Here is a 26,826-nt window from a genome sequence, read left to right on the forward strand (position 1 = left end):
TCCTAGTATTTTTTAAGACTTTGTACAACACTTCGGCATCTGACTCTGAATATCATTTATAACTAACAGTGTTGTAAGAATGATTGATGGCCCTGAAAATGATAAGTAGGTGCCCGGGTTTTAGTTCCTTGAGGAATGACTTTCATATATCCTTTGCAATCATGCTCTGAAGTCCCACACTTAATCACAAGTTTAAGAAGATTTTACAAGAAATTGCTTGTTTAGCAGTGGCCAGTGTCATACTCATTGTGACTTTATACTCAAGCCTGTGTTGACTGAGGACTTATGTTCCTTTTGATCACTAGGCCATGTCTTTAGGTGTCTGATCCCTTTGTGGCTTTGCATTTGAGGCTTTAAAACAGTGAATCACAAAGGAGCCCAAAGAAGTCGTGTAACTGAGCTACTGAAAATCACTGTTGTAGTCCCACGAGCTCTGCATAATTGACAGTGTCCTCTGCTCTGAAGACTACCTTAATAGGCTAACATCTGGTCATGCTGACCCACATTTCACTCTTTGTCATATAGGTGAATGAAAATTTCCCTGCACTGAGATTATTTTACAAAGAGGATTAAGTGTGAGACATCATTTACAGATCATGGAGGAAAATGAAAGCAAATGGGGACACAAAATCAAACTTAGATCTCAAGCAGTGACACTTGTAACACATTAAATATTGTACAGCTAAAATAGACTTGACTATTGTATCACATCACCAGTGAAGTGTGCAACTGGACCCATAAAAATGAAAAACACAGCAAAAGGCCCTACATTTATTATCTTAAAACACAACGTACTATGGAAATTGCCATCCTGCAACTCTTTATCGCAATGGAGGCAAGTGCGGGCAATCAGCTGAGAGGTCCTGTCTCAAGATTGATGTGTGAGCTGCTGTCATCGTGGCTGCTTCTGCTGCTTTGAAACACAGAAAATGGGTCTCAAGGACTGGAAGTATTCTGGGAGTCTCGGCAACACAGAGGACTCTGCTGTTTAAGAGTCTCATCAGTAAAAGTGCCCATCAATCCCTGCGTTTGAATGTATGGCCCCTCCCCGTCCTGTAATGACTCTTGAGTGACAGCCACAGCTGGCAGGTATTATTGCTTTGCCATAACATTAGCCCCGACAGAAGGTTAACACTTAATCACTTTGTTAAGGCAACTGACTGACTGCTACTGTTCTGTGAATTCTCTCCTCTGATTTAGAAGAAAAGTTGTTCTAACTGTAGCTCGCAGCTTCCTGATTCAGGATTTGATACAAGGCCAAAGAAGAGATGTTTAGGAAAATTTGTTTTGTCTGTTCCTTCGTCTGTCCAACCATAGCAGGCCTAGTTACAGTTGCTTGATGATTTCACACAGTAGTAACCAAGCAGAACCTCCAAGGCCAAGGAGCATTTCATTAACTAATTAAGTCTCATTTATGGCCATCACATCTACTGTGTAGTATTTTCCCAATGTATGTAAGCCGGTCCTGAATTCTCTGAGGTTTGGCTAACACTAACATGTATGTCCTCTTCTTTACTGAATTTGGGAAAGTTTACACTCCAGCAACCCCTCCAGCTGATGTAGTGAGCAGTAGCACTACAAAAACGGTGGGTAGTCTTCATCCTTTTCTCTTGTTTGTGTTTTCAAACAAGTTTTCACTTAGAACATTACAAGTATGTAAGCTAAGCAGCCAAAAAGATTTATAACAGTGTGATCTTACATTTTTTTCTTATCAAAAATTTACAATCACAGAACTATCTCCACATTGTAATGCAAGAACAATGTTGTTTCTTTCCACATCTTCTATATGGATAATCAACTGTTGAGGGTCCTAACTTTTTGCCTGGGCCATGCAGCTTTAGCCTCACTCTTTTAGTATCATTTCACGTTTTTAACCATCAATTGTATATTTAAGATCCATTTTACAAGATTCTCATTTTAGAGCAAATCAGCTGAAGCATTAAAAAGTCAGAGACTTTTTTTTTTTAACCAACTCAGAGAAGTAATGCTAGCTTAGTTAGCTAGCTAGTTACAGTTGATAAAACCTGCCACCTATAAACTACAAACCTGGACCCAACCATTTCTGTAACCTTCCGAAACCATCGATCAAATTCACATAGGACACATTTGATCTTCGACATGGTGGGACAACATGCCTTACCAATAAGTTCTGACAGACCATAAACCGGCCCTTACTGCTTTCAATTTGTGAAGGGAGCATGTTCAGGCTAAAACAGAGTGTTAAGTTGCTCTTTCAAATGAAGGACCCAATGTTTCAAAAAAAAAAAAAAATCACTTAGAATTCTCAGTGGTAAGTGTGCAATCGTTATTGTTGTAGACTGCATATGTGCCATGCTGGAGCAGAATCATGGTTAAGGGTAAGTTGCTATTAACAGGTTTTTTTTCTAGAAGACGATGGTAAGAATCTAGTCACAGTGAGAAAGAGATGAATAATAGCAATGTTAACATGGTCGGTGTCTGTTTATAAAGCATTCTGATCTAGTTATTTAACCGATATGATTGGTAAATTCTTGCAGTGTGAGAGTGACATTTTTTAATGAATCGGGATCAGTATTTGCCTGAGTTCTGCACCCTATATTTGAGAAGAAGACCTATCATTCGTATGCCCCAGTGGCTGGCGTGAGTCCTGTTTAGCGCTGCAGACAGCCAGCACTTTCACACAGAGAAAAACACGTGTTACACTCTGCCCCTCTGCAAGCAAAGGACGATATGCTGATAAGTTAATTGCAACCTCTACATACCACTAGTCAATGCACTCATAATGTCACCATTTCCAAGTGAAGATAAAGCAGTCTTTGCTGCATGACATTGAGACTGAACTTGACAGGCCTTTACGCAGACATACAATTTGGCGCGCACACACACATTCTGAATAATCACAGCTTTTATTTTACTCACATCTGGGAGAATGAATTAAATGTAAATGTTTTCAGAGTGAGTCTGATAGAAACTGCTCTGCATATCAAAAGAAAACCTTTCATAAGTTATTTTTTCATTACTAGTAACAAGTTGCATCTCCTCCTTCCATATAAATGTTAGACACCGCCTGTTTGGTTGTGACAGGAATATAATCTCTCCAGTAAATCAGTGAGGTATGAATAACTATTGTAACTTTCAAAGTAATAAATTTACAGACATCTCCAATAACAATGTCTTTCAATAAAAACACATTTAGCAGTATGTTTGCTTGAAGTTTTTTTTTTCTGTTTTTCTAACAAATACAGAATATTGCTAATGACCTACATGTCTTTTCAAGCCACATCCATGCTTGATAAATATTTAAAAAATAAAAAAAAAATTAAAAAAAATCTAAAAAGCCACCATTTTCTATAACTGTAAACTGCCTTTGAAAAGCAGGCTGAATAAATCTGAAAACACTGGTAACTCATTTACTGTGGACGAGGAAAAATTTGGGAAAAACTGTTTAAAGCTGCTGTGACAGTGTTCTACTTTTTGGCAAACCAACTTTCTGTCATTTTTATCCCTCTTTATGATCACCTACTTCAAATGTCAATATTGCCGGTCACAGAACACAAGTGTTGACATAAATGTGTTTATTTTATTAGACAACTTTGCGATGAATAAATCGCAAATTTGATCGATGCCTCAGTTACTGTCCACCTTGGATAAGAAGTAGCATTTAAGAGCTTCGATTAATTACTAGTTTATGCTGGTTCAACTGACAACAAAAACAGTAAACAATTTCAATGACAAGAATTAAACTGTGAGTGTGACTATATTATAAACACAGTAAAACTCACTCTTTTGTATGCCAAAAGCAAAAGGAGGAGAAGAAATTTTGTTGTTTTCTTATTGTTTTACCGTTTCAATGTGGACATATCATACATCTTTTCGAAAAACATCCAAAAAAAAATTGTGTGAATGGATGTTGTTCTCACATATAAAGATAAATGCTGTTTAGTTTTAGCTATCTTAGCATGGATGTACATGTAGTCTCAGATAACCCCAAGAGGAAGGCCTGTGTGAAGATGCTAATCCATTCACCTAAGCCTCTAGAGATGGTCTTAAATGTTGCCACTTGTTAGCAACAGACAGGTGACAAATTAAAAGAAAAACCTGAAAAATCAGTGCAGAAAAAGGATAACAATGCCCCCATCCATAGGGCACAAGGGGTCACCGAATAGTTTGACGAGTATGAAAATTATGTGAATCATATGCAATGGCCTTCACAGTCACCAGATCTCAGCCCAGCTAAAGACCTATGGAATATTTTGGACCGACATGTTATACAGCGCTCTCCACCACCATCATCGAAACACCAAATGAGGCGATATATTTTGGAAAAATTGTGTTACATCCTTCCATCAGAGTTCAAGTTACTTGTAGAATCAATGCCATGAAGTATTGAAGCTTTTCTGGCAGCTCGTGGTGGCCCAGCACCTTACTTAGACACTTTATGTTGGTTTTTCCTTTTAATTTGTCTCCCGTTTGTGAGTCAGTTTAGTCCTACTGTGTCTGCATGTCTTGTGTTCTCAGTCTCACTGGGGAAAGAGATCTGTTTACTGTCAGTGTTGAGATCAGATACCTGTTAGCCCCAACAAAATGACTATGACAGTATCTGAACTGTATCTATCACTGTTCCAGGTAGCAAATTGTCTGCTGCTAATTATGGATTAGTCGCAGAGTGAGCCTATTCCATCAGAGCCTTTGTCCTTTAGTATGTCTTATGGCTCAACAGGAACAAAACAGGCTGTGGATTTGTAGTTGTGTTTGTGGCTGTGTGTCAGCAAAATTTTGGCTCTTTGCCCAGGGCTTTACTATTTCAGTCTCCCAGTGATTCAGTATAAGCCTCAGGTTGTTCGGAAAGCCTTTAGAAACCACCTGAGGAGAAACAGTTAAAGATTTTCAGCAGAAAACACACACATCGGTGGAGTATATATCATGTCTGTTTCACTTCAGCAACAATAACAGAGAGGAGTGACGACTGATATTTTCAACATCTGTTTTTCAGCTATCTATCAATGAAACTTGATGTTTTTGCCAGGCCACTTGTTTTGGCCTAAGAGTTGGCCCTTATAATGTTTCCTTGTGAGTAGGGTTTATCCAACAAGGGGCAAAGCACATGTATACATCTGCCTTCTCTGCCAGTCTTTAGGTCATTCAGTGAAAAGAATGACATAAAAGTGCAACGCGAAAGATACATGATATTTTTTTTTTTTATTATCAAGGCTTGTTCTTTTTTTTTTTTTTTAAACCATGCTATTAGCATGGCTCTATGGATGGCAATTGTTGGTTGGTTGATCCACGACTTTGGTCCAGATTGAAATATCTCAGCAACTACTGGATGGTTTTAGATCTAGAGGATTTAGATTATTTGATTGAATCAGTCAATCAGCAACTATTTTAATTATCAATTAATCCTTTCATTTATTTTCAATCAAAAACACTTTTCCAGCTTTTCAAATGTGAGAATTTGATGTTTTTCTCCATTGTATCATAAAACTGAATATCTCTGGGTTTTGGACTGTGGGTCACATAAAACAGCAAATTTGAAGATGTTGCCTTGGGCTTTGAGAAACTGCAGCATTTTTTCCGTACATTATCACATTTAACAGACTAAATGAATAATCAATCAATCAAAAAAAAAAAATCCCCAGATGAATCTATTATGAAAATAATTGTTAGCTTCAGTCTAAAATGGATTGTCATAAAATTGTGTACACACATTCAGGGTTCCCACATGATGTATCCGACTTTGGTGATCCCACTGACTTTTCATCTAACGCCAACATGAGGTTCATATTTGTGGTTTTGAGTCAAAATATTGAATGGACTGTCATTAAGGCTGAAACACTCACTCTCAGGATGAATTGCAATCACATTGGTTATCCCCTGAATTTTCATCCAGCAGCATCATCTGGTCGGTATTCTAATTTGTCCAATACTTTGGTTTAGAACCAAATACCTTCAAAACTAATGATATTACTTTGTGTTGTGCTAATTAGCAAATATTAGCATGCTAAACTCAGAACATGGTGAACATTATACTTGCTAAACATCAGCATGCTTCCTGTTTAACCCCTAGCCCGACCCGTAAATAAAGATTATGTCTAGAGAAATTATCTTCACTAAACATCCTCCATTTTCTTAATTCTTACCCTGTGTCGATGAGAACAATTCATCCTGGTAGTGATATGATCTCATGTGACTTAACTGAACGCCAAGCTGTTGCTGACAGAGGTTAGATCATGTCATAAATTAATGAATGGTCATTTTAATTCCCAAACTCCTGAACCTACCTCCTTACTATTCAGATGCTTTCTCATTCGAGGACTAAAACACAGGCTGTTACTAGTCAGCTCATACTCCAAAGATCCAAACAAACTTTAATGCTACAAGACCATTGCCACTGTGCCAGTCAGTCTTACAGCATCTAGCCCTTGGATCAAGCTGACACGGCGCTCAACCAAAATAGCAATTCCAGTCACAAATAAAAGCCACCATCTTTGGTGCGTTCAGCTTCAATCTTTTGTTTACAATTGGCTGGCGTCACACAGCAGCCCTTGCATTACTAGATCGAATTGTATTTTTGTCGCCTTTTTTCAAACTTCACATTGGAAATATAAAGTGTAAAACTATAAGTGGAAAGTAATTTGGGGAAAAACACAGTGTAAAGCAAATGTTCGAAAAAGATCATGCTGCTGGCTTCAGTAATGGAGACTGATTAATAATAAGTATGTTTGTCAATGTAAGGGGAAAGAGACATAAGCTCATGCAGAATAATTAAGAAGAGTTGGCTGAGGGAGTGAGGCTGTGACATTTGGTTTATTACCAATTCATTACAGTGGATTTAGAGTGGCAGACATGCAATATTGTTTGTGTTGAGTAGTTAAGTACCTGGCAACACTTGGCACTGGTTGGGATTATGTAATGTATATTTGTTATTCACTTAAATGTTCTTATGCAGTATTTATGTCCATGTTTGGAAATAGGTAAAAGCAATGTGAGTTTAGGCTCGGCTTCATGCAGACAGTACAGGACCATCTCTTTTCCGGCCGAAGCCCCTCTGATGGGAAGCATCGATAAAGGCAAGGCTGTTGTGGGAGGAGGGGAGATAGTTATCGGGGAACTAAATGGTTTCTGTTCAGGAGATGATTCTATCTTAGAGATGTGAGACCTCACTTAGGGGAATACGGGTTTTCAGTGCTTTAACAGACCTCTCTGTCACTCTCAATCAAATGACATGTTTATGTGTGTCTGTGTGTATGCCTTGTTGCCTTTGAATTTTTGTATATGAGTGTATATGTAATGTTCTTTTTGCACTGCAATTTTACATAGATGTTATGAAAGAATAGGAGTTTCAAGTAATTTTACCATGTTACAAAATTCATGATTTATACCTATGGACAAAATGTATCATATACCTTTTATGTTTTTGCTTCTTTGACAAATATGTAATGTAGTTTGTTATATATAGTTCCTGTATATAAACTTCTCATAAAATGAATTTGTGTTTTATTCATGATGGAAAGTTCTACCCAGAAGTCTGAGCACAGGGTACTTCTGTCTAATTGTTGTATACCTAGATTTACAAGATACAAACATTGGCAACAATCATTTTTCATTTTACTGTTTTGCCACTGTAAAAATCTAATTTGAAATGAATTAAATATTAGTAATCTGGGGTTATGTTGGTTAAAGTAATGTACTGTACTTGTCCTATTAAGGCTAGCTACAAGAATGTAGTGTAAGAAGCAGTCAATCCTGCTTAAGGCTGTGTTCAACACTGTAAAAACATGAACCCCCTTTATTCATTTTGACAAGGCCACTGTGATGGCAATGAACAATGCAGCATCAACTGGCAATGCAGTGCACTGGCCATCAAATAAGTGCAAGCATACATTTCTGGTAGATTTTGTAGTAATGCGGTGTATTCTACCTGCCCACTGTCACAACAAAGGATAAAATGATCACCACTGTCAATTGTGAAATCCCTTCTGCTACCTCTGTGCAGTGTTTTACCATCTGATAACTCGTCAGGTTCATAGAGCTTTATTTGTCACATCAGAGCCTTCATGCTACTGCTGCTATGAGTTGTTTACTCCTGTCTGCTATTAGTCGCTATTACTCTATCACCAGAGCATCTGCTGTTCCAGTTTCTGTCTAACTTATTTTGATGGTATTTCCTGCCTTCTGCTTCAAGTACTGTATGTTCTATACCTATGTAATATAAGTGTGTTATAATCACGATCAGTCTTTTCTTACAGAAGACAGCTGCATATCCATTCAATGCCAACAAAATCCTTTAATGTACAAGTAAGCTTCTCTGACTGAACTGTTGTTCTGAGATTGTTTGCTAATGTGACAACTCTTTTTGTCTTAAGTCATTTAAATGGCAATCTTTCAGGCAGCATTTTCTCTCAGTAAAAGTTGAAAATAGGCGCTGTTGAAGAAGGATCAATTGAATAGATAATCTAAAAAAATGTATGTGTACCACATTGCTATGCTTTTCTAGGTCTTCTTGTACTATTTGTTTGATGTCTAACATGAAGCATGAGTGGAGCGGACACTGCTTTATCTTGAATGTAGGTGGATATTTTGCTGTATCATTTTGCCAAATTCAATCTACAATCTAAAATTGCTAATTTAGTGCCGTAAAAGCAAATAATGTCTTATGCAAAGTATCAGACAGCAACAATTTATAACAATGCTAGAATTACTGCCTCCTGGTTGTATGCCTCCACCAAGTTTCTATCCATGTCTGTCCAGACCAATATAATATATGTAGTGAAGACTTCGAGGGAAATTTAGATATTAAGTGCATTTGCAGAACAATATGATGTGACAGTGAACCTGACCTTTGAACTTTTGGATATTTAATGGAATCCATTCATTATTTTATTCTATTAGACATTTGTCGGAAATTGTCATAATTAGCGTGTGAATTCTTGAGTTATGGCCAAATAAGTGTTTTGTGAGGTCACAGTGACCTTGAACTTTGACCACCAAATTCTAAGAGATACCACATTCACAAGAACAGGATGGATGGACCGACAAACTGAGAACATAACGCCTCTGGCCCCAACCGAGGCCTGAAAATAGATGATTTAAATTCATACACTGGTAGAACAATTTGTATTCACTTGTGCCTGTAACTTAAATACTTCGCTCCTGTGAGTTATTACTGATAAAGTAAACAATGTATATAGGAGACATACGGGCCTAAAGTTCTTTCACAACATGAAGAACTTCACTTTTCTCTTAAAGGCAAAGTGTTAAACTTAAGAAGCTTAATGTGAGCAGCAGGAGATCAATAAAGAATAAGACCAAATTTAATATTCACATGGTTTTTTTTTTTTGGTTTTTTTAAAGTGTGCCAGTTCTAACCCATTTACATTTTAATGACTTTTGATGAACGAATTAAAATGCAAAGCCACGTTACCACTATGAATGTCTTTCTCCACTCAAAAATCTAAATATATAATATTATTTCAAATAATATTTTTTATTTAACATTTCAGAGGAATGCACAAACTGGAAAAGTGTTTTTTTTTTTTAACGAAAATAAATCTGATTGATTAAAGATTCTTTTACCACTATCAAGTAGGTGTTACTTGATAAGCAGGAAAAGTACAAGTGGCAAAAAGAGCATGAAGTGCAGGAAAGCTAGTAATATTACAAGGAGGCTGAGAGAAAAACCTAAACAAATACATATGTTCAACGTGTTTGAGTGCCAACATTACATGCTGAACTTTCGAAGACCTGCACCGAAAAACATCAGTCACAGCTAAATGTCACTCCTGTTGCATATATTTTTACATTATGCGTTAAACAAGGCACAGCTGGATAAGCTTCTAATGAAGGAGCAGCCGAAGGAGGATGAACTGTTGAGATAATACTGATATTATCAATACTAGTGAAAAAAGCAAGCAGCCAAGAATCACAGGGTGTTCTATTAAAGGAAGACTGTGAGATATGGTTGAAAGTTGGCACTAAAAAAATACACCTTGAGCAAAGATTGCGATCAGCTACTGAGATATCGCTGATCCTGTTGAAACACCCCTCAAACAAATGGTCATATTTAAAAAATATATCATTTGTATTACATAGATTCCTTAGATTTTTGCATCGTAAGATACACCAGGGTGACCATATTGATAGTTCATATGCCTAGATAGTCTTAAAATTATGGGCTTTTGAGCAGTTAAAATAATCTGTATGTGTTGAATGAAGAATTTTGTATCAGATAAAACTGGAGGGAGCTGGAAAACTGAGCAACTGAGAGTCACTCCCTTCTCTTTCAAGGTCTTGAGTCAAAAAGTATAACTTCTGTTGATTCAATATTTACATTTTGAGCGAAAGAAGACATGGCTGAGTATTTTGATACACGTATGGAAAGAATCAAGTTCAAACTTTTCATTTTGAAAACCACAGTAACATGAGCCTCTGATGAGTGGATGATGTTGTTCTTTTATCAACCACTCTTTTTAGCAATTGTCAATTAGGTACGACAATTAACAGAGTACAACAGATGTCAAAGAGCTGGAAGTTTGGATTGATTTTCTAGCTGAATGCAAGAAGTAGAAAGAGCTCAAAAAGTAGTTGGATTCTCCTATTGATTGCAATTATCTTAAATGGTTTAATTATTTAAAGCAGCTATAATCGATATTTTTATAAATATCGGGCAAGTCTGTCTCATTACTTTCTGATAGTGAGTCAATGTAGTGTCCAGTCTGCCCACATTCCAACATGAGAGCATGCAGAAGTACCACTGCTCAGAGGGTGTATGCTAACCTCTTGTAAACGCAATGATGGCTGTAACTCTTGTCAAGCAATCATCACCCCCACCCGCACCCAGCAAGAAAACACTTTTGGGCGGCAGAGAAGATTTACATATAGCCCCTTTAAAGTGAGTTTCGGCTCATTGTTTAGCTTCAACTGTACTGTTTTGTTCTTTCTCGATTCTCCCATAGCATAGTTTTAAGCTGCAGCAGGCAGCTGTTTTCTGCAAAAAAGCTCTAAAAACCCACTGTGCTCAGCACAAAACAGCAGACAAACACAGTTAGTGACTACCTGGTGGACATAGTTGAGCATTTAACAGCTAAAGAGTCAGATATTTCGCTCAGGAAGAGACCAAAATCAGCTAAAAGAGATTGAATATTGGACTTACATTTATCAGATGGCCATAAATGCAACTGAAAAGGAATGATAAAGTTGATCCTTATCAGCTGGATGTTTAATAAGCAACTGTTTGCTTATACGATTAGCATATCAACTTAAAAGGTGACGATATGTCATATGGTATGTTCACAACTTGTTTCTGCTGCTCGCAAGTGGCCCAAAAAAAAACAAAAAAAACAACAACAACAACAACAACAAAAAAAAAACTTTTATTGCAGTTTTAAAGCCAAATAAGTTGGGAATTTTTTTTAAATATAAAAAGGTATGAAAGACAAAAGTTATTGCAATATCTTGATTGAGCTCAATATTTGGTTTCTAGCTGAAAGTATGCAGAAGTAGGTGCCAAAAAACACAGACGAGAATAACTCGGAAATTAAGACAACAATCAAACTAGAATGGCTTGTATCATGTTGCCTAAGATTCTTTGTTAGACTACAATCAGTGGTGTTAGGCAACACCACTTGAGGTTGCTCACTTCAAAGTGAGGCTACCTACTTTAAGCTGACTATCCAAGATAAATTACAAACCTTAAGAGCACTGAAACAAAGGTGATACTTGTTAAGTGCACCAATACATTACCATTTCCCCCCACAGCCTCACTGCTTTGTAGGTATATAGGAGTGAGGCTAACATTCCAGCTGACTTCATTAAGTTTCATTTTCCATTTTATCTCTCCTGAAGTGGACCATTAAGTCGGTGTGCAAGGGTAGCTGATCAGCTAATCTGGCTGTGATTTATGTGGCAGGGAAACTGAGGACTTAACTGAGCCTCAGAACACATTGATTACTGACATGGTTAATTGGCTAAACCCACTGGTACATTGAGACAGGCTTATTGGAAATGTCAAATCAAGCGGCTCATTTGCATTCATGATGTATGATGTCTATTCCAGCTTCTGCCCAAGTAGCACAAACTGACACATTTAGCTGTAGAGGAAGGTGCTGGGATCTCTGCCTTGAATTTGCAACTGACCATCTGGCCATCCAGGACATTGGCATTGGTTGGAACCTCCCCCCCCCAGCATCTACATGTCTGTATTGGATGTGCTTAGCTGCCGTGCTGAAAAGAGGATGGGAGTATGGATAACTCCTGATGTGAGGGAGACAGAATACACTTGTGGGGGTTTGAGTAAAAATTCAGCTCTGAAAGAAGATGTTAGTGATAGAACAGTCTTGACAGAATGGAAAATTTGGTGTTTTATTACTTTCTTTCTTTCTTCCTGAGTGTGCGTGTTTTGGAGATCAAAACATTGGCTGAGACAATTTTGCCCCAGAATTACCTACAGTGTAAGCAGTGAAAGAAGCATGAAATTGAAAAATTTTGATTTAAGCAGATGGGGTAAAGGACATTACGAGAAACAACAGAGGTGATATGAATTTACATTGTTTGAATCATAGGATCCACTTGGCTTATTGCAAGTCATGCTTAGGAATATATGTTAAGAATAACCTGAGAATAGAAATCTGAAAAACTAATTCTCCAACATCTCCTCTTGATTAGCTATAGCATAGAGCAACATGTTGTTTCCCCTCCCTAGCAATTGCAAGATGGGTAAGCAGTTACCTACAGTTTTCAGGTGATTTGCTATACTTGTAGATTTGTGTTATGCCAGATTCCTTTGGCATATCTGGTGCTCAACTTGTCGGGGGTCATCTTCAAAAATTTGGAAGTTATTCCAGACGCTTGACTTTTTTGACATCTTACTAGTGAGGTTGTAATTGTGACATAGTCACATGTCAATGTCTAATTGTCAGACAACTGTCAAATATAAATATAAATAAAACAACATTAAACTGGTGACTGGTGTTAATGATTGTGGCTGATCACATAATCCAAATTCACAATGCATTTCAATTTGCGCTCCCCCATGATATGGCTAACAACAATGCTGCACTATATACCACTTATCATAAATTTAACTTTGTGTGTTCATCCCTCATGTTCAACCAAATTTCTTACCCTGCCATCTAAACCCAGCGATGCAAAAGAAAAACAACATTCATTATCTCACCAGCTGTTCTGTTGGCATATTGAGATAGACTTCAATAGATGGACATGGCACTGCATAGGCTTTTCACCAAAGCAACATTTGAATATACAAGGTTCTTTCACTTGTTAATGTTCTTGGTATTTTCAATTAATGTCACGCATCTATTTTTCAAGTTCCCTGGCTCGCTTAATAGGCTTTTATTCATGCAATAGAGCTAAAAGTATTCGAAGCTACTCAGGGCAAGTTTTGTCAGTGAATCAATGAGAGTGTTGATTAGCATCTTTATTAGTCTGCCACTCAACATCTTTCACACAAAACCTGCACATAATATGTATATTCAATTAAAAATATAATATTTCATAACTTATACTCCATGAGAGGTTAGTAAAAATACCTGAAGCAATTCAACCTTGAGGCTATACTATTCATAATAAAGCAGCAAATGCTGTAGCCTGCAGACCTACATATAAAAAATACTGGAGAGTCACAAAGCATGTGATCCATTGAAGCGATTTCACAAAATTATTGTTTACTTAGTTGAGGTCATACGAAAGGATACCTAGATACAACAGTGCATACAAAAACTGTTTTCATAAAGTTTAGATTATTTTTTTCATTTTTCTGAAAAAAAGGAGATTACTAAATGTGTGTTGAAGAAATAATGTACCACAGCCAAAACAGCTGATCTGCTTTCTGCAATACTGTCGCTTTTGAGTGTTTGGATGGATGAGGAGAGGAAAAAAAAAAAAAAGACTCACTGTCTTATTTCTGAAATGTAAAATATTCAGTGATCGGTAAAAGTTTTACATTGGTTTGGCCAGTTTACATTGGCCAGTTTTAATCTGACTATTATGTATGGAGTATACAGAGTAAATTAACATTTTGACATGATGATGGTGCTTGATGAAAAACCAGCAGATTATCAAAGGCATTAGAAATCATCCCAAGAGGAACATGAATGTTTGCACCAAATTTTATGGGCAATTATACAGTAGTTGTTGAGATCTGTCACTCAAATGTCACCCTCATGTTGGTGTTAGATGAAAAGTCGGGGAATCACCACTAATATGACTAAAACATGAAATACTGCAATACAAAACATACAGTAAATCTCCCTCAATTGTCCTTCACCCTGAAAACAGTGGACTGAAAACTAGCCTGCTCAGAGTTTCACCAAATGAAGCAACAGAGCAATGAGAAGTATCAACTAGATCCATTAAAATTTCACTGGTTGGAATGAGAGAAGTGCTGTAATGATTACCCACTTGCAATAGACCTTTTCATCCTCATGTTTGCCGAATTATTCCTTATATCCTTTCTTATCCCAGATATTTGGGTCTGACTTTTCAGCTTGTGTCTTCTTTATTCATAATTTCCCATCTCATTTAATAACCTTACACCTCGACTGCCATCTCAATTTCCCTTAAATTTCTGTTCCCTGCCTTTCACTGATTTCTTCTCTCACAGCTTTGTTAGAGGTTATACTGGCTGGCAGAGACTGCTTGGTGGCTGGAGACTCATGCTCTAGTGATGAAACTTGTAGTCCACGTCTGCGGACTTTGCGTCAATGTGTGGCGGGCAATGGCAGCATGAAGCTGGGCCCCGCTGCCAGAAGTCAGTGTGCCAACGCAGTGTCTGCCCTACTGTCCAGCCCCTTACATGGCTGCCAGTGTAAACGAGGCATGAAGAAGGAGAAGAACTGCCTGAGCATCTACTGGAGCCTTCATCAGTCTATCATACATGGTCGGTGGTTACTTGGTAGCAGCTTTCTGAACTGCTGAAAACTTGATTTTCCTATAAAGTCTGCAAATGAGAACTGTATTTTATTTTCTTACAGGAACTGTTGAACAACAGTTAATTAAAATTAATACAGAAACCCTAACAAATGAATACGTGGCACACTATCATGTGTGTAGAATTTATGATTTAGTTGAAAACATGACGAGCATTATTTGTGTAATATACAGTTAAGATGAATTGTGGTGTTAAAAAATTCAAGCCAATGTTTCTATCTGTGTCTGTTATTCTTTCAGGACTCAACCTGGTGGAGAGTTATCCCTATGAGACAGTGCAGAGGCAATATGACTATGTCCGCTTGGCCTCCATTACAGCTGGTAGGTTCAATGACGTTCATTGACTTTCACCTTATTTTATACCATTGTACTCTATGAAGATGTTTTGTTCTAGCCAGAATATATGATTCCAGTGAATCTTTCCTGGAAGCATGCCCAAGCAAAACCGAGGCGCCTTATGTTTCTGAGACAGAGTTACACAAGTATTACCATTCATCTGAATACAATCCCGGCGTCTAAAATTACAGTGTCTGCACGTTGTTGGATGGCAACCCCACTCATATCCCAGACTCATCTTAAATAACATAATCCGTGAATGTCAGTGAATACTAATGCTGTCATTTTTTTTTTTTTTTTACAGTACTGCCGTAAAATGATAGAACAGCCCATATCTTGCATTGTTTCTTATAGCCTCAGGCCCCTATAACAATGCAGTCTCATTAAATTTATCAAAACAAGCCCAAACTCTGAAAAGGAGATTACATCTTGTGAATACAAATAATGCAAACATTTTATTAAATGACAACAACGTACAGTAAACTGAATATACCTTTGTTTACATGTTTACCATATGAAACATTTATTCAAGATCTTACATTTAAGCAAGTAAAACATTAGCCAAAGCTGAAATTAGGGCAAGGCAACTAAAACTTAGTAGGGCTGCAACTAAAGATTATCGATTATCTACTGCCAATTATTTTCTTAATTAACTGTGAAAGAACCATCAATCAATCACATTTTCTCCTTGTCCTTAGTGTTGTCACCCAAACCTTTGTTTTTGTTTTTTTTGAACAACAGTCTAAAAATATATTTTATTTACAATAATATAAGAGAGAAAAGGAGTAAATGTTGACTCTTGGCAACCTGGAACCAGTTTTTGTTTTAAAAATTACTTTATTGATATACTGATACACTAATTTTCTGTCGATCGACTAATTGATTAATTGACTAATTGCTGCAGCTCGAAAATTTAGCCAAACACTATGATAAAGATTGGTTTATTAAGAGGACCTCTTGCAAGAAATTTAAAAAAAAAAAAAAAAGTCACTTGCCTTAAAAAAAATGTTTTTGTATTAGTTTTATCAAGACCAGCTAGAGTCAAAGCCACATGTAGGATATACAGTATATGAATCTACCAACCCAACCAGAACACCTGCCAGTGTCACAAAACTATAAACACACTGCAGAAAACTGATGACTCATCCCTGAAACAAACAGCTCAAAGAGTTCAGCGCCCTACTCATTTCCCAGGCAACATGTATACAAAAGGTTCATTCAGAAGTTACAACACAAAGTGCCAGGATTCACTCTCACACCAAACATGACCATTCATAAATTCAGGACGCTGATGTTTTTGTTGCAGTTTTTTTGTTGCTTTTTGATGTTTTGTATGAAGATCACATAAAACTAACACAAGCTCTAGTTACACTTGTCTTCAAATCTGATTCTAAAGATAACTGAATGTCAAATATTTATGCATTTCCTGGATCTTCCTCCCATTTCTCCCATTTACTCACTCTGGCTCTCCGTCTATTTCTGAATTGCTAGTTCCATTAATCTGTGACGTCAGAAGTTTCATTCTCAATTACTCACGTAATAACACAGTTGTCAGTAATGTTAGTGGACAATTCTATCATTAGGCCACAAAACGGACTCATCTGTGCCATAAAATTCAAACTACAACGATCAAAATAATCAGTGAGCAGTAAAACAAGCCAGATTAACACACTTTTAAACCTGATGGCCATTAAGAGGCTTTGAGACTGCTGTCACATTAGAATCCCCTTAAATTATATTCTGATTTGTTAAAAGAAAATGTGATATAGCTAGAGTAAGTAAGCTATAGTGACGCACATTTTATAGGTAAGAGGACAACAGTGAAGGAAATGTAACAGACAGAAAGACTTCACTCTACTGAATACCAACATGCATTCTGTATTTCCTCAAAATGGCACGCAGTAGGTTGACAGCTGAAGTTAAAAGTCTAGTAGTGCAATAAGCGAGCAAACCATCATTTTAATTGGAGGCATAGAAAGGCATACAGCATAGACCTGGTTCTTGTGCTAACATTAAAAAAAAAGGAGACAAAAGGAGAAAAAAACTAAGCAATTTTGACCATTTGAACATTTTTAAAAGCAGTTTGAAAATGTAAAGAAATAGCAAGTAGTTGACAGTTGACAATTTCCAAGATAACTGGTATCCTGATTTTCATTTAAAGAAATTTTCATTTAAAGTCATTTTCATAACACTGGAACAGAGACCAGACTTTTCTCCTGGTACTAATTTTGGTTTTCTGGTCCTCAGGAAATTAGCCTCCATTGTTTATTTAAAGACACTTCCACCTTGAAGCTGGACCTTCATTCCAAACTGCCTATCTGAATTTGAAAAACTAACAAGATGAGATTATATCTCAGCTGTTGAATAAATAAGCCGCGTACATTCCAGAGGTCACAAACACTCTTATTCAAATAAACACAAACCCTTTTTGCTCCATTGCTTTTATTTTTCCACTGATATCTACACTTGTCTTTGGCCTTACTTTCATCCACAGACTCTGAAGTTGGCATGACAACCGTGAATCGCTGCCTGGATGCAGCCAAGGCTTGCAATGTGGACGACTTGTGCCAGAAGCTCCGCACAGAATATGTCTCAGCTTGTATAAAACCCACAGCCAAGTCAGGCCTGTGCAACCGGCCTAAATGCAATAAGGCTCTGCGCAGGTTCTTCGACCGCGTTCCCCCTGATTACACACACGCGCTGCTCTTCTGCCCCTGTACGGACACAGCATGTGCAGAGCGTCGAAGGCAGACCATTGTACCCAGCTGCTCTTATGAAAGCCTGGAAAAATCCAACTGCATCACACAAATGAGGATCTGCAAAGCCGACTATGTCTGCAGGTTAGAACAGAGTTAAATGAAAGCTTCTAGTTGGTTTCCATTTATTTCAATATCCATCTCTCTCTCTTATGTCTAAGGAAGATATTAAAAATTATTTCTCACTTAGCCATGGTCTCATATTGATACAATAATGTATTGATATAAAATAATCATAATCCCCAAGTTTGCTTAATGATCCAGCTCTTTCTGCACAGTATCCCAAATCGGCATCATACCCACTTTAATTCAAGTATTCCTTGGATATAGATTTTAGATAATCTCACCATACATATTTGAGTCAGCGCTGTTCAGTATTATGGCTCTCTGAAACAAAATAAACAGTCATTCAATCAACAAAATGGCCTGCTGTTGTATCCTAACGTTTTCTACCACCATTGGTTAGAACACCCCAGAGGGCCTGTTGGAATAACATATTAAATATTTAGCACAGATAAAGAGCCAGATGGATCAGAGTTATCGCTCATTGCTATCTCTGGTCATGGCCATTATTTTTCACAGGCCCATTACACTCAGAGGGCTTTACTAATGATCCCAGGTCTGGGGGATGAAATATAGTACTCTTTCTATCACTTTCACATTACAGTCCAATGCTTTCAGTCTTCACCCCAGCCAACAATATTTCTTTATGTCATAGGGGCAAACTCTTAATTAAATGACCAAGTTATGGAGGAAGGAATGTATTAAAAAAAAATTAATTAATTTAAAAAAAAAGAAGCAGCAGCAAACTTTTTGTATAAAACAATACAGGGATCTATCATGTTTCTGCTAAGCAGTGCGTGCTGTTTCTGTAGGTCTCGTTTGGCACAGTTTCAGTACGACTGCGAACCCTCCGAATCGTCTGCCAATGGCTGCAAGCAAGGGAACTATGGAGCCTGTCTCCTCGCCTACACAGGGCTCATAGGTAGGTGCACACCTGGGAGGTAACACACAGACAGAAAACATATTAAAGAGAAGGAAAAATGAAATTAAATGAACAGGTGGAGAAGGAAAGGGAGTATGTGAAAGAAGGTATGCTGTGTGAGAAAAGGACAAAGAGGCTGTAATGAGTGAAAGGTAGCTAGAGGGTAAATTAATAAATACAGAAGAGGTTAAGAGTGACTGGGAGAATGAAATGAAATTTCTTGTTCTAAACTAAAAGACAGAAGTTCAATATAGTTTAAGATACAAAATCATTAAAAATCTCTCATTACACAGAAAAAGGCTCTTTATACAATGCGAGGTGTCTTTAATTTGTTCTTATAAAACGTCCAGAAAATAACAGCCACTTCTTTTCCACACACTGGAGAGAGGAGTTAATGTAATGCACTTCGAGAGCCTCAAATGGTGCCCCTTGGCACAAACACACACTTGGCATTTTCATTCCTCTCTTGTATATATAAAGCACTTGAAGCCCACCTCCACTATGTTTTTTTTTTTTGGGGGGGGGGCAAAAGAAAAAAAAAATTGCTACAGCAGAGACTTATGTGAAAAAACTGGAGAATTTCTCAGTATTTCTCCATTATAACATACAAGTCAGTGTGCAACCAGCCTAACCAGCAATACTAAAACTTTATCATCCCTTTACATAAGGTCAGCGTATAGGAAATGCAGTGTCCATTAATGTTTCAGAAAATTAAGCACTATGAATACTGTGTAACAACTCAGCGGAGAATGAATATTTAATACTGATTGAGGCCTGGTCTGGTCTCTATGCAGGAAGTACAATAACTCCCAACTACGTTGACAACTCCACGTCTAGCGTGGCTCCATGGTGCTCCTGCTCAGCCAGTGGGAGCCAGAGGGAGGAGTGTGATAATTTCCTGGGATCCTTCACCGAAAACATCTGTCTCCGTAAGTGTCACTCTGTCCACAATGTACAGGAATGTACTGACTCAGGGTTTTGGGGTAAGGGGTTGTGTTTACATAGAGGTATTTGCTTTCATATGACAGGGGCATAAAAAAGTAGAGTTCTGTTTTATTGTCCTGTTTAACCAATACCATCCCAAAACAGGAAAAGAGCCGATTTTTCTCTCTCTCTCTCTCTCCATACAACTTTATGTTCGTTTTTTCCAGGCTACATTTAGGTCTGTTACCGATCACGACTCAGTCGCTGACAACTTAAAGAACTGAGTCTCTTTAAAAGGAAAACTGGGCCTACAAGCGTGAAACAAACTGCATGATCAGACTGCAACGATTAACAGTTTGTCCACAGTATTTAGTTATTATTTGACAGTTTCTTCATATCATAACCGTTTAGCAAAGGCTGCACATGTCCTATTCTTTAAATAATAGTTAAACATTTTGGGAAATACAGTACACTTATTTACTTTGTTCTTGAGTTAGATGACAAGATCGATAACATTCTCATATCTGTGCTATAAATATAAGGCTATAGCCAGCATCCAGTTAGCTTAGCTTAGCATTAAGACTGGAAATGGGGAACTACAGCTAGCCTAACTCTGTCCAAAGGTAACAAAATCCACCTACCATCTACCAGCATTTGGTTAATCCGTACAAAAAAAAAAAAAAACAATAAAAAAAACAAAAATGTAAAAAAGGATAAGTGGCAATTTCACAGGGGGTTACGTGATTATTTCTTGGCCGTGAGCAGTAAAAAATGTTAAGATATTTCTTATAGATGTCGTCCATATAGATGTTGGAAAAATGAGACTTCATGCAACTTTCTGCATTTATGCTGCACAGGAAGCATCACACCTGAGACCAAAACGTAAGCATAGTCAGTCTCAGTGTGTATATAGCAGAACTTCAGAGTATAAACAGGTATATGAAGAGAACCCCATTAGTGCAGAGCTGAAACAAATACTGTTTCACAATACCCCAGTGGTTTGTTTGGATTTCTATGGTTTCATATCATTCTACTCAACTACTGGTACAGCCATAGTAATTTCATTATGAAATGAAATACAAAAACAGCGTTCCCTAATCACAATACTTTGCACTGATAACCTGCAACAGGGGACATTCAATCAGACTTGAAATAAAAAGCAAAGAAAGTTCTATGATAGAAGAAAGTCACAGGACAGAGCTGTCAGGTTTCAGTGAGACAGATGTTTCCCTGCATGCTCAAACAGCAGCAGTGTGATATGGAGAGCTTGTGCTTTTTGTAGAATTAACCATGTTCTCTCTCTTCTCTCTCTCTGTTTCCCTCTCTCCCATTTACTCACTCACTTCATCTCCTCTCATTATTAATCATCTCCTTCACGCTGTTTCCTTGGTAATTCTGCCTGGGTGTTCAGACAGTCACTTCGTAGTGAATTATAAGTAAGCTGGCCCTGTGATTGTTAGGTAATTTTATACTTATTAAATCTCCTCCAAACACCTGATGTACTCGTTTTCTATTTCTTTCCTATTTTTTATGGAAGACGTTAGAGAGCTAACTCATGGAAACTTTCTTCATGAAACTGTTGGTTATTTTGGACTCTAATTTCTCAGTTTTAACCCTTAAATACATAGATGTTTTGCTAAACATCCCCATATACAGAACCTCAAGTATTAAGTAACATGTTATTTATGTAACATGTTATCTATGTAACACCATTTAAGCTACAGTAAAATAAATAAATAAATATATATATTTAATTTTTTTTTTCTTTGTCAATTCTTGGTCATGAGAAAAGTGTTCAAAACTAGATAAATTGAAAAAATATTCAACCGATCAATCAAGAATGATTGATTCAAGAATGATTTTCTTTCTGACTTACAACAAAACTTTGCTGTCTTTGTGCCACATTTACAAATTCTATTTTCGTGTCAAGAATTTTTTTAATCTACAAGTTGAATACTTTTCCAGTTGATATTTGCCTAATTGTGAAAATTTTCTATGATTATTTTTATTGTATTTTGTTTATGCTTTTGTCAATCATCCAAAATTCTGTGAGAAAAGAAAAACAATGCCCCAATATCCACAAGAAAGGGCGGTCTTTATCTAATGACATCTGAAATACAAAAACTTTAATAATTTCATTTCTCATGAGGATTCATAGTTTAAAATGTCTTTGGGGAGGATGAATAAATGTGACACAAAAATCCCATAAACATCAGATTTGGGATAATGTTCTCCTGATGACTTGGCAACTGAATACCCTCGCCTTGACTCCGTGTCCTGTCTCCTTGCACTCTGACCCTGATCCTCTCCATCACCGGTCCCTTCCACTTCTTGTGAATTTACTACATCTCATCAATAACATGAATCTTTACTTTTTCACTACCTGTAATAATCAGATGATGTCAGGGTGGGACTGGGAAAGCAATTCAGTTCAGGGGGGTGCTCGGGTCAGGTTGGTGATGGTTGAGTACATGTTGTGATTGGCCAGTGAGCACAGTCCTGGAACACACACGCACGCTCATGAGGAGCCCGAACGACGGGCACACAGAGAGGGCTGGTAAAGATACAGAAAGGGATGGTAAAAACTATTTGCAAAGCTGAAAACATCACACTGATGGGATGTAACGTTAATTTAGGCAACCCTTTTTTAAGAAACTGGACGTGCTTGGATGAGAAAAAAAATATTCACCTGTCTGAACAGCCACGAAATATCAGGGAACCACCACCTGAAACATTCCTGATTTAGGGAAAAAAACAGACACTCTTAGTTTGGGGGAAATTCCTTGAGGAAAACTGAGGCTCTTCCTCTTTGGTACTTTTGGCAGTGCCTTTCCCAATACAGCGACACCATATTGGCGAAATACCGCAATTGCCGTTCCAAATGCCAAAAATCCACCAAGTGCAACTCTTGTTAGAAAAAACAGTGTTTTTTTCCATTAACACATCCATCAGAATTTGTCAAGAGCTGGAGGCAGCATAAAATTTGATGGAGGCGGCCACCTCATACTTCTCTATGCAGTAAAAACCTTGCCATCTTCGTTTAGCATGTTAGCATATTAACATTTGCTAATTGGCACCAAACACACAGTACAGCTGAGGCTGATGGGCATGACATTACTTTTTAAAGTATTAGGTCTTAAAATAAAGTATTGGACAAATAATTGTGACCTGTTGAAGGCGCTAGATGAAAGGGGATCCCCAAAGCCCTAACAAACCTGAGTGGGGCATGAATGTCTGTAAAAAATTTCATGGTAATCCATCCGGCAATTTTAGAGATATTTCAGTCTGGACCAAAGCGGTCGACCAACCAACTAACCAACAGATCAACACTGCCATGGAGCCATTTGGCTAATGATACAGGAGTTGAGGGCATAATTGAATACAATGACTGTTCTTTTATGAACCAGGACCATATCACCATATTACCAGGCTGCTGATTACAGATTTATGAAGGTAAGCTGGGCAATTTAGGACCAGAAGAAAAAGTGGTAGTATATACAATTAATGATACTGCCTAAATAATGGAAAAAATAACATGGATTAAAGGGGAGCACATAAGATCATTTGATATTAGGGTGATACATCAGCCTTAGTCCAGACTTTCTACATGTGTGTCTTGTAATTTATTGTTTCTTCTGTTATTCTTCTGTATTTCCTCATGCTAATTCTCACCCTTACACCTTTTCTCTTATGACATCTGCTCTGGAATGTGAATAATTAATGGTCCTTATTATTGCCCTCAGCAAGTATATACTATATCTATCACTGAACCTGTACACACCATGAGTGTCTTTGCTTGGTGTATGTGGCGAGGTGACTCATTGGCCAGTCTTTCCTCGGGCCCCCTGCCTAGAAAAGATACAGAGAGGTCTCAGAGTGGTTCGGCCAGTGCAAATGGTCTATGAGTTAATGAGGTCGATGTGGAGAGGCAGGTGCAGTTTGTATACTCGAAGAGAATACTGATTATTTTCTATTTTTTCTCTCTGCTGCTGTGCTGACCAAATCCAAACTAGTTCTGGCCTAGCTAAAGCTCTCATGCAAAGTTTACAATTCAGAACTGGAGGCATCTGCTGTAAGACATGAGTCAAACTCAATGAAAACATCAAGACAATGTTGCTGAGATCTAATATGTCTAAAACATTTTTTTACTGCTTTGTCTCATATTTCAGGGAATGCTCTCATGACGTTTGGAAGTGAATCATACCAGCAGCCGACTCTCAGCCAGCCCAGTACACCCAGCCCTGGCCACAGCAGAGGAGATAATAGGAGCACCACTTCCCTACCAGAAAGCATAGAAACTACGAGGAGCATTCTGGATACAATCATACCAACACAGGTGTGCAGTTTTATGTCATGAATGTTTGCTTTAGCAGCTTCACACGGACATACATCCAGCAGTGAAACCATTTCTGTCACCAGAAGAAAACATTGCTCAGAAGTACAACAATGATATTGTCATTTTTAAATATTAAAGCCACCATGTGTGGAATTTGTATGTGATGATTATAGGATGTTCAAATGACTTTCATGGCATAAGCTTGGTTTGTAAGAGGATGAGAGATAAAATTTGTGCAGTCTATATAAAGCTTTCAGCATTCATTCTCAGGGTTGCTATATGAATCCATGGGGGGAGCAGTAATGTCTTTCTTGATACTACCATTACGGGCACCAAAGTAGTTCATTTTCAAATTGTAGAGACAAGGGCTTTAATTACTGTACTTTTTCCTTACAATGTCACTGCAACATTGCAAACATGTCAGGTTGATTAAGACGTTTTTACTATGAACACTTGGATGCAGCATGGTGGGACCATTAGAATGCTGAGATCATACTACACAACACAAGCCAGATAATAGCTTGACCTGACAGACGTAGGGGGTCAGGAACGAAAATGAGCATCGAACAGGGAGGGTTCACGATCTCCTGACAAAAAGACTATATGTCCAAATGTATTTGTTTCACTCACCTCGTTTGACAACTTTGTTATGTTATGTTCCACAGCGTTAGCACATTGGAGTGCTCTATCCTGCTCAACCGTACACATGGTGAAACAAATGAGTGAAAAATAATGATAATTGCATATCTAAAAATTTGTTGGAACAGTCAGGCTGGTCCGTGGCACTTTAAAGATGATCTATGTAAATCTTGCAAGCTTTTAAAAACAGGAAGCAATGATTGTATGAGGTTCAGTGTCCAGTTGGTCTTTCTTTGCCAAGACAAAGAAAGATTATCTCATAAGGAAAAAATAATGGGTCTGAGGGTGTTGTGACTGATTTAAGTAGCACTAACCTCTACTGCAGCCTAGCATCAGGCTTTACCTGCTTTTACCTTAACCCTATTACTAATCTTGACATGCCGCTCAAAGATTAACCCTAAAACAGAATATCTGTAGCCTGCTTTGACATGAGTAATGATGATCACCTGAAACTCAAAGGACTGTAATATAACATAACATTAGCAGATTCTTAGCACTTGGCTATCCAAAAAAAGAGTGGCCATAAACTGATCTCTCTGTCTCCTCCCAGGCCCTGGGAAATGAACTGCTAGTGGGCCAGACAACCCTGCGATCCAACAGCATCCCAAACTCTGCTTCATCTGCCAGCCTAAAGCTTCAAGCTGTCTCCAGCCTTGTGTTGTTGCCCCTTCTTCTGCTAAATAATGGACGCTAAAGACTGCAGGGGAGTGTGCTGAGGACCCTCCTAGTACCAAGCAGATGGGAGGACCAGGGCAGTTCAGAGTAAAATGGACCGTGTGGCGTTACTCCTCCCTCTAAATATGTACATCAGTCCTGTTTTTCTATTTTTGTGTCTCAGTGGTCCAACTCCACCTGTTAGGGTTCTCACTAAGACTGTGGGAAAATTCTGCAGATCGAAGCCAGTCTGTACTTTTGTACATTGTCATTGCGATCAAGTTGAGCCAAAATGAAGTAAGACTACCGATTTTGTGGACTAACCCAGCTCTCAAATATCCAACTATATCCATTTTCAAGAGTTATTATGAAAATAAAAAGCAGATATGTATGATACAAAGACATTAAATATGTCAGTACCTGTGAAAATGTGTATTATCAACAGAAGCTCTTATTTGAAATACTGTAAAGGAAAATGGTTGGAGTAAACTAGTGAACTCTGTCTGCTCTGAACTCAAAGTGAATGGAGAGCTGCTGGAGTATATGCAGCTTTAATACCACTCTCCTCAAGTGACTGAAAGAGGACCGTTATTGGAGTTTTGATCAGAAATATCAAAAGTGAAGTTACAGAAAGAGAACAGAGCGACATTTAGCTCAAAGCTCCCGGACAAAGGCCCTGAATCTAAAATGTCCAGCAGCACTATCTAGAAGAGACGTGGAAAACCAGAGTACATAAGATCAACCTTGACATAATCATCATCCTCTCCATCAAAACTGTTGCCATTTGTCAAGCTCTCTCACACCATTGTCTTTGTTATTGCTAAAGCTACAGTAGTTATTCATAGAAAACACATGTCCTTGGTTTTCATCAGCAAAGACAGGTTCTTGGATTTGAAAGGAAATTATCAGAAAAGCTATGTGTTGGTGAACGAAATACCCTTTTATTTCTCAATGTGTACACGAACATTGCTATTCAGGTCTCTGAGCTTTTGTGCGAGAGAGGGAAGTGAAGTGTTTGAGGTATTGCGTGTCGCCACAGCCAATGCAGAGCCTGTTTGCGATTAGACATTTAATGAATAATTCAGTATTTTCTGTTCTGGGAACGTGCCACTAAATTATGAACAGTACCAGAGGTGTTGCCAATAAAAGTTCTCAGATCGGCATGTTTACGCATTAGCGTCATTTAACCTTTTTTTTTTGTAAAGGACAAATGCTTTGTTTGGTTATGCTGAAGTGAACACTCTTAGTTGCTTCATCTGAGGAGACAGAAG

At 37.8% G+C, this 26,826-nt stretch overlaps 1 protein-coding gene across 1 annotated transcript; it reads left to right on the forward strand.

The window, feature by feature from the left end:
- Positions 1-829: 829 nt before the first annotated feature.
- gfra4b (GDNF family receptor alpha 4b) lies at positions 830-25,595 on the forward strand. The gene is made up of 9 exons (XM_040120560.1): positions 830-835; positions 7,317-7,398; positions 14,600-14,875; positions 15,166-15,246; positions 17,756-18,101; positions 18,893-19,002; positions 19,797-19,931; positions 24,096-24,262; positions 25,452-25,595. Exons 1-9 carry the CDS (start codon positions 830-832, stop codon positions 25,593-25,595), a joined length of 1,347 nt encoding a protein of 448 aa, XP_039976494.1.
- Positions 25,596-26,826: the final 1,231 nt, after the last annotated feature.

Source organism: Xiphias gladius, chromosome 23, assembly GCF_016859285.1.
Source record: "Xiphias gladius isolate SHS-SW01 ecotype Sanya breed wild chromosome 23, ASM1685928v1, whole genome shotgun sequence".
NCBI lineage: Eukaryota > Metazoa > Chordata > Actinopteri > Istiophoriformes > Xiphiidae > Xiphias > Xiphias gladius.

Bases quoted from the DNA above. Each gene is read 5' to 3' on its own strand.
- gfra4b (XM_040120560.1), top strand. The intron at 7,399-14,599 runs GCTTCTTTGACA...CTTCTCTCACAG, and splicing joins CATATACCTTTTATGTTTTT to CTTTGTTAGAGGTTATACTG. The intron at 14,876-15,165 runs GTCGGTGGTTAC...TTATTCTTTCAG, and splicing joins TCATCAGTCTATCATACATG to GACTCAACCTGGTGGAGAGT.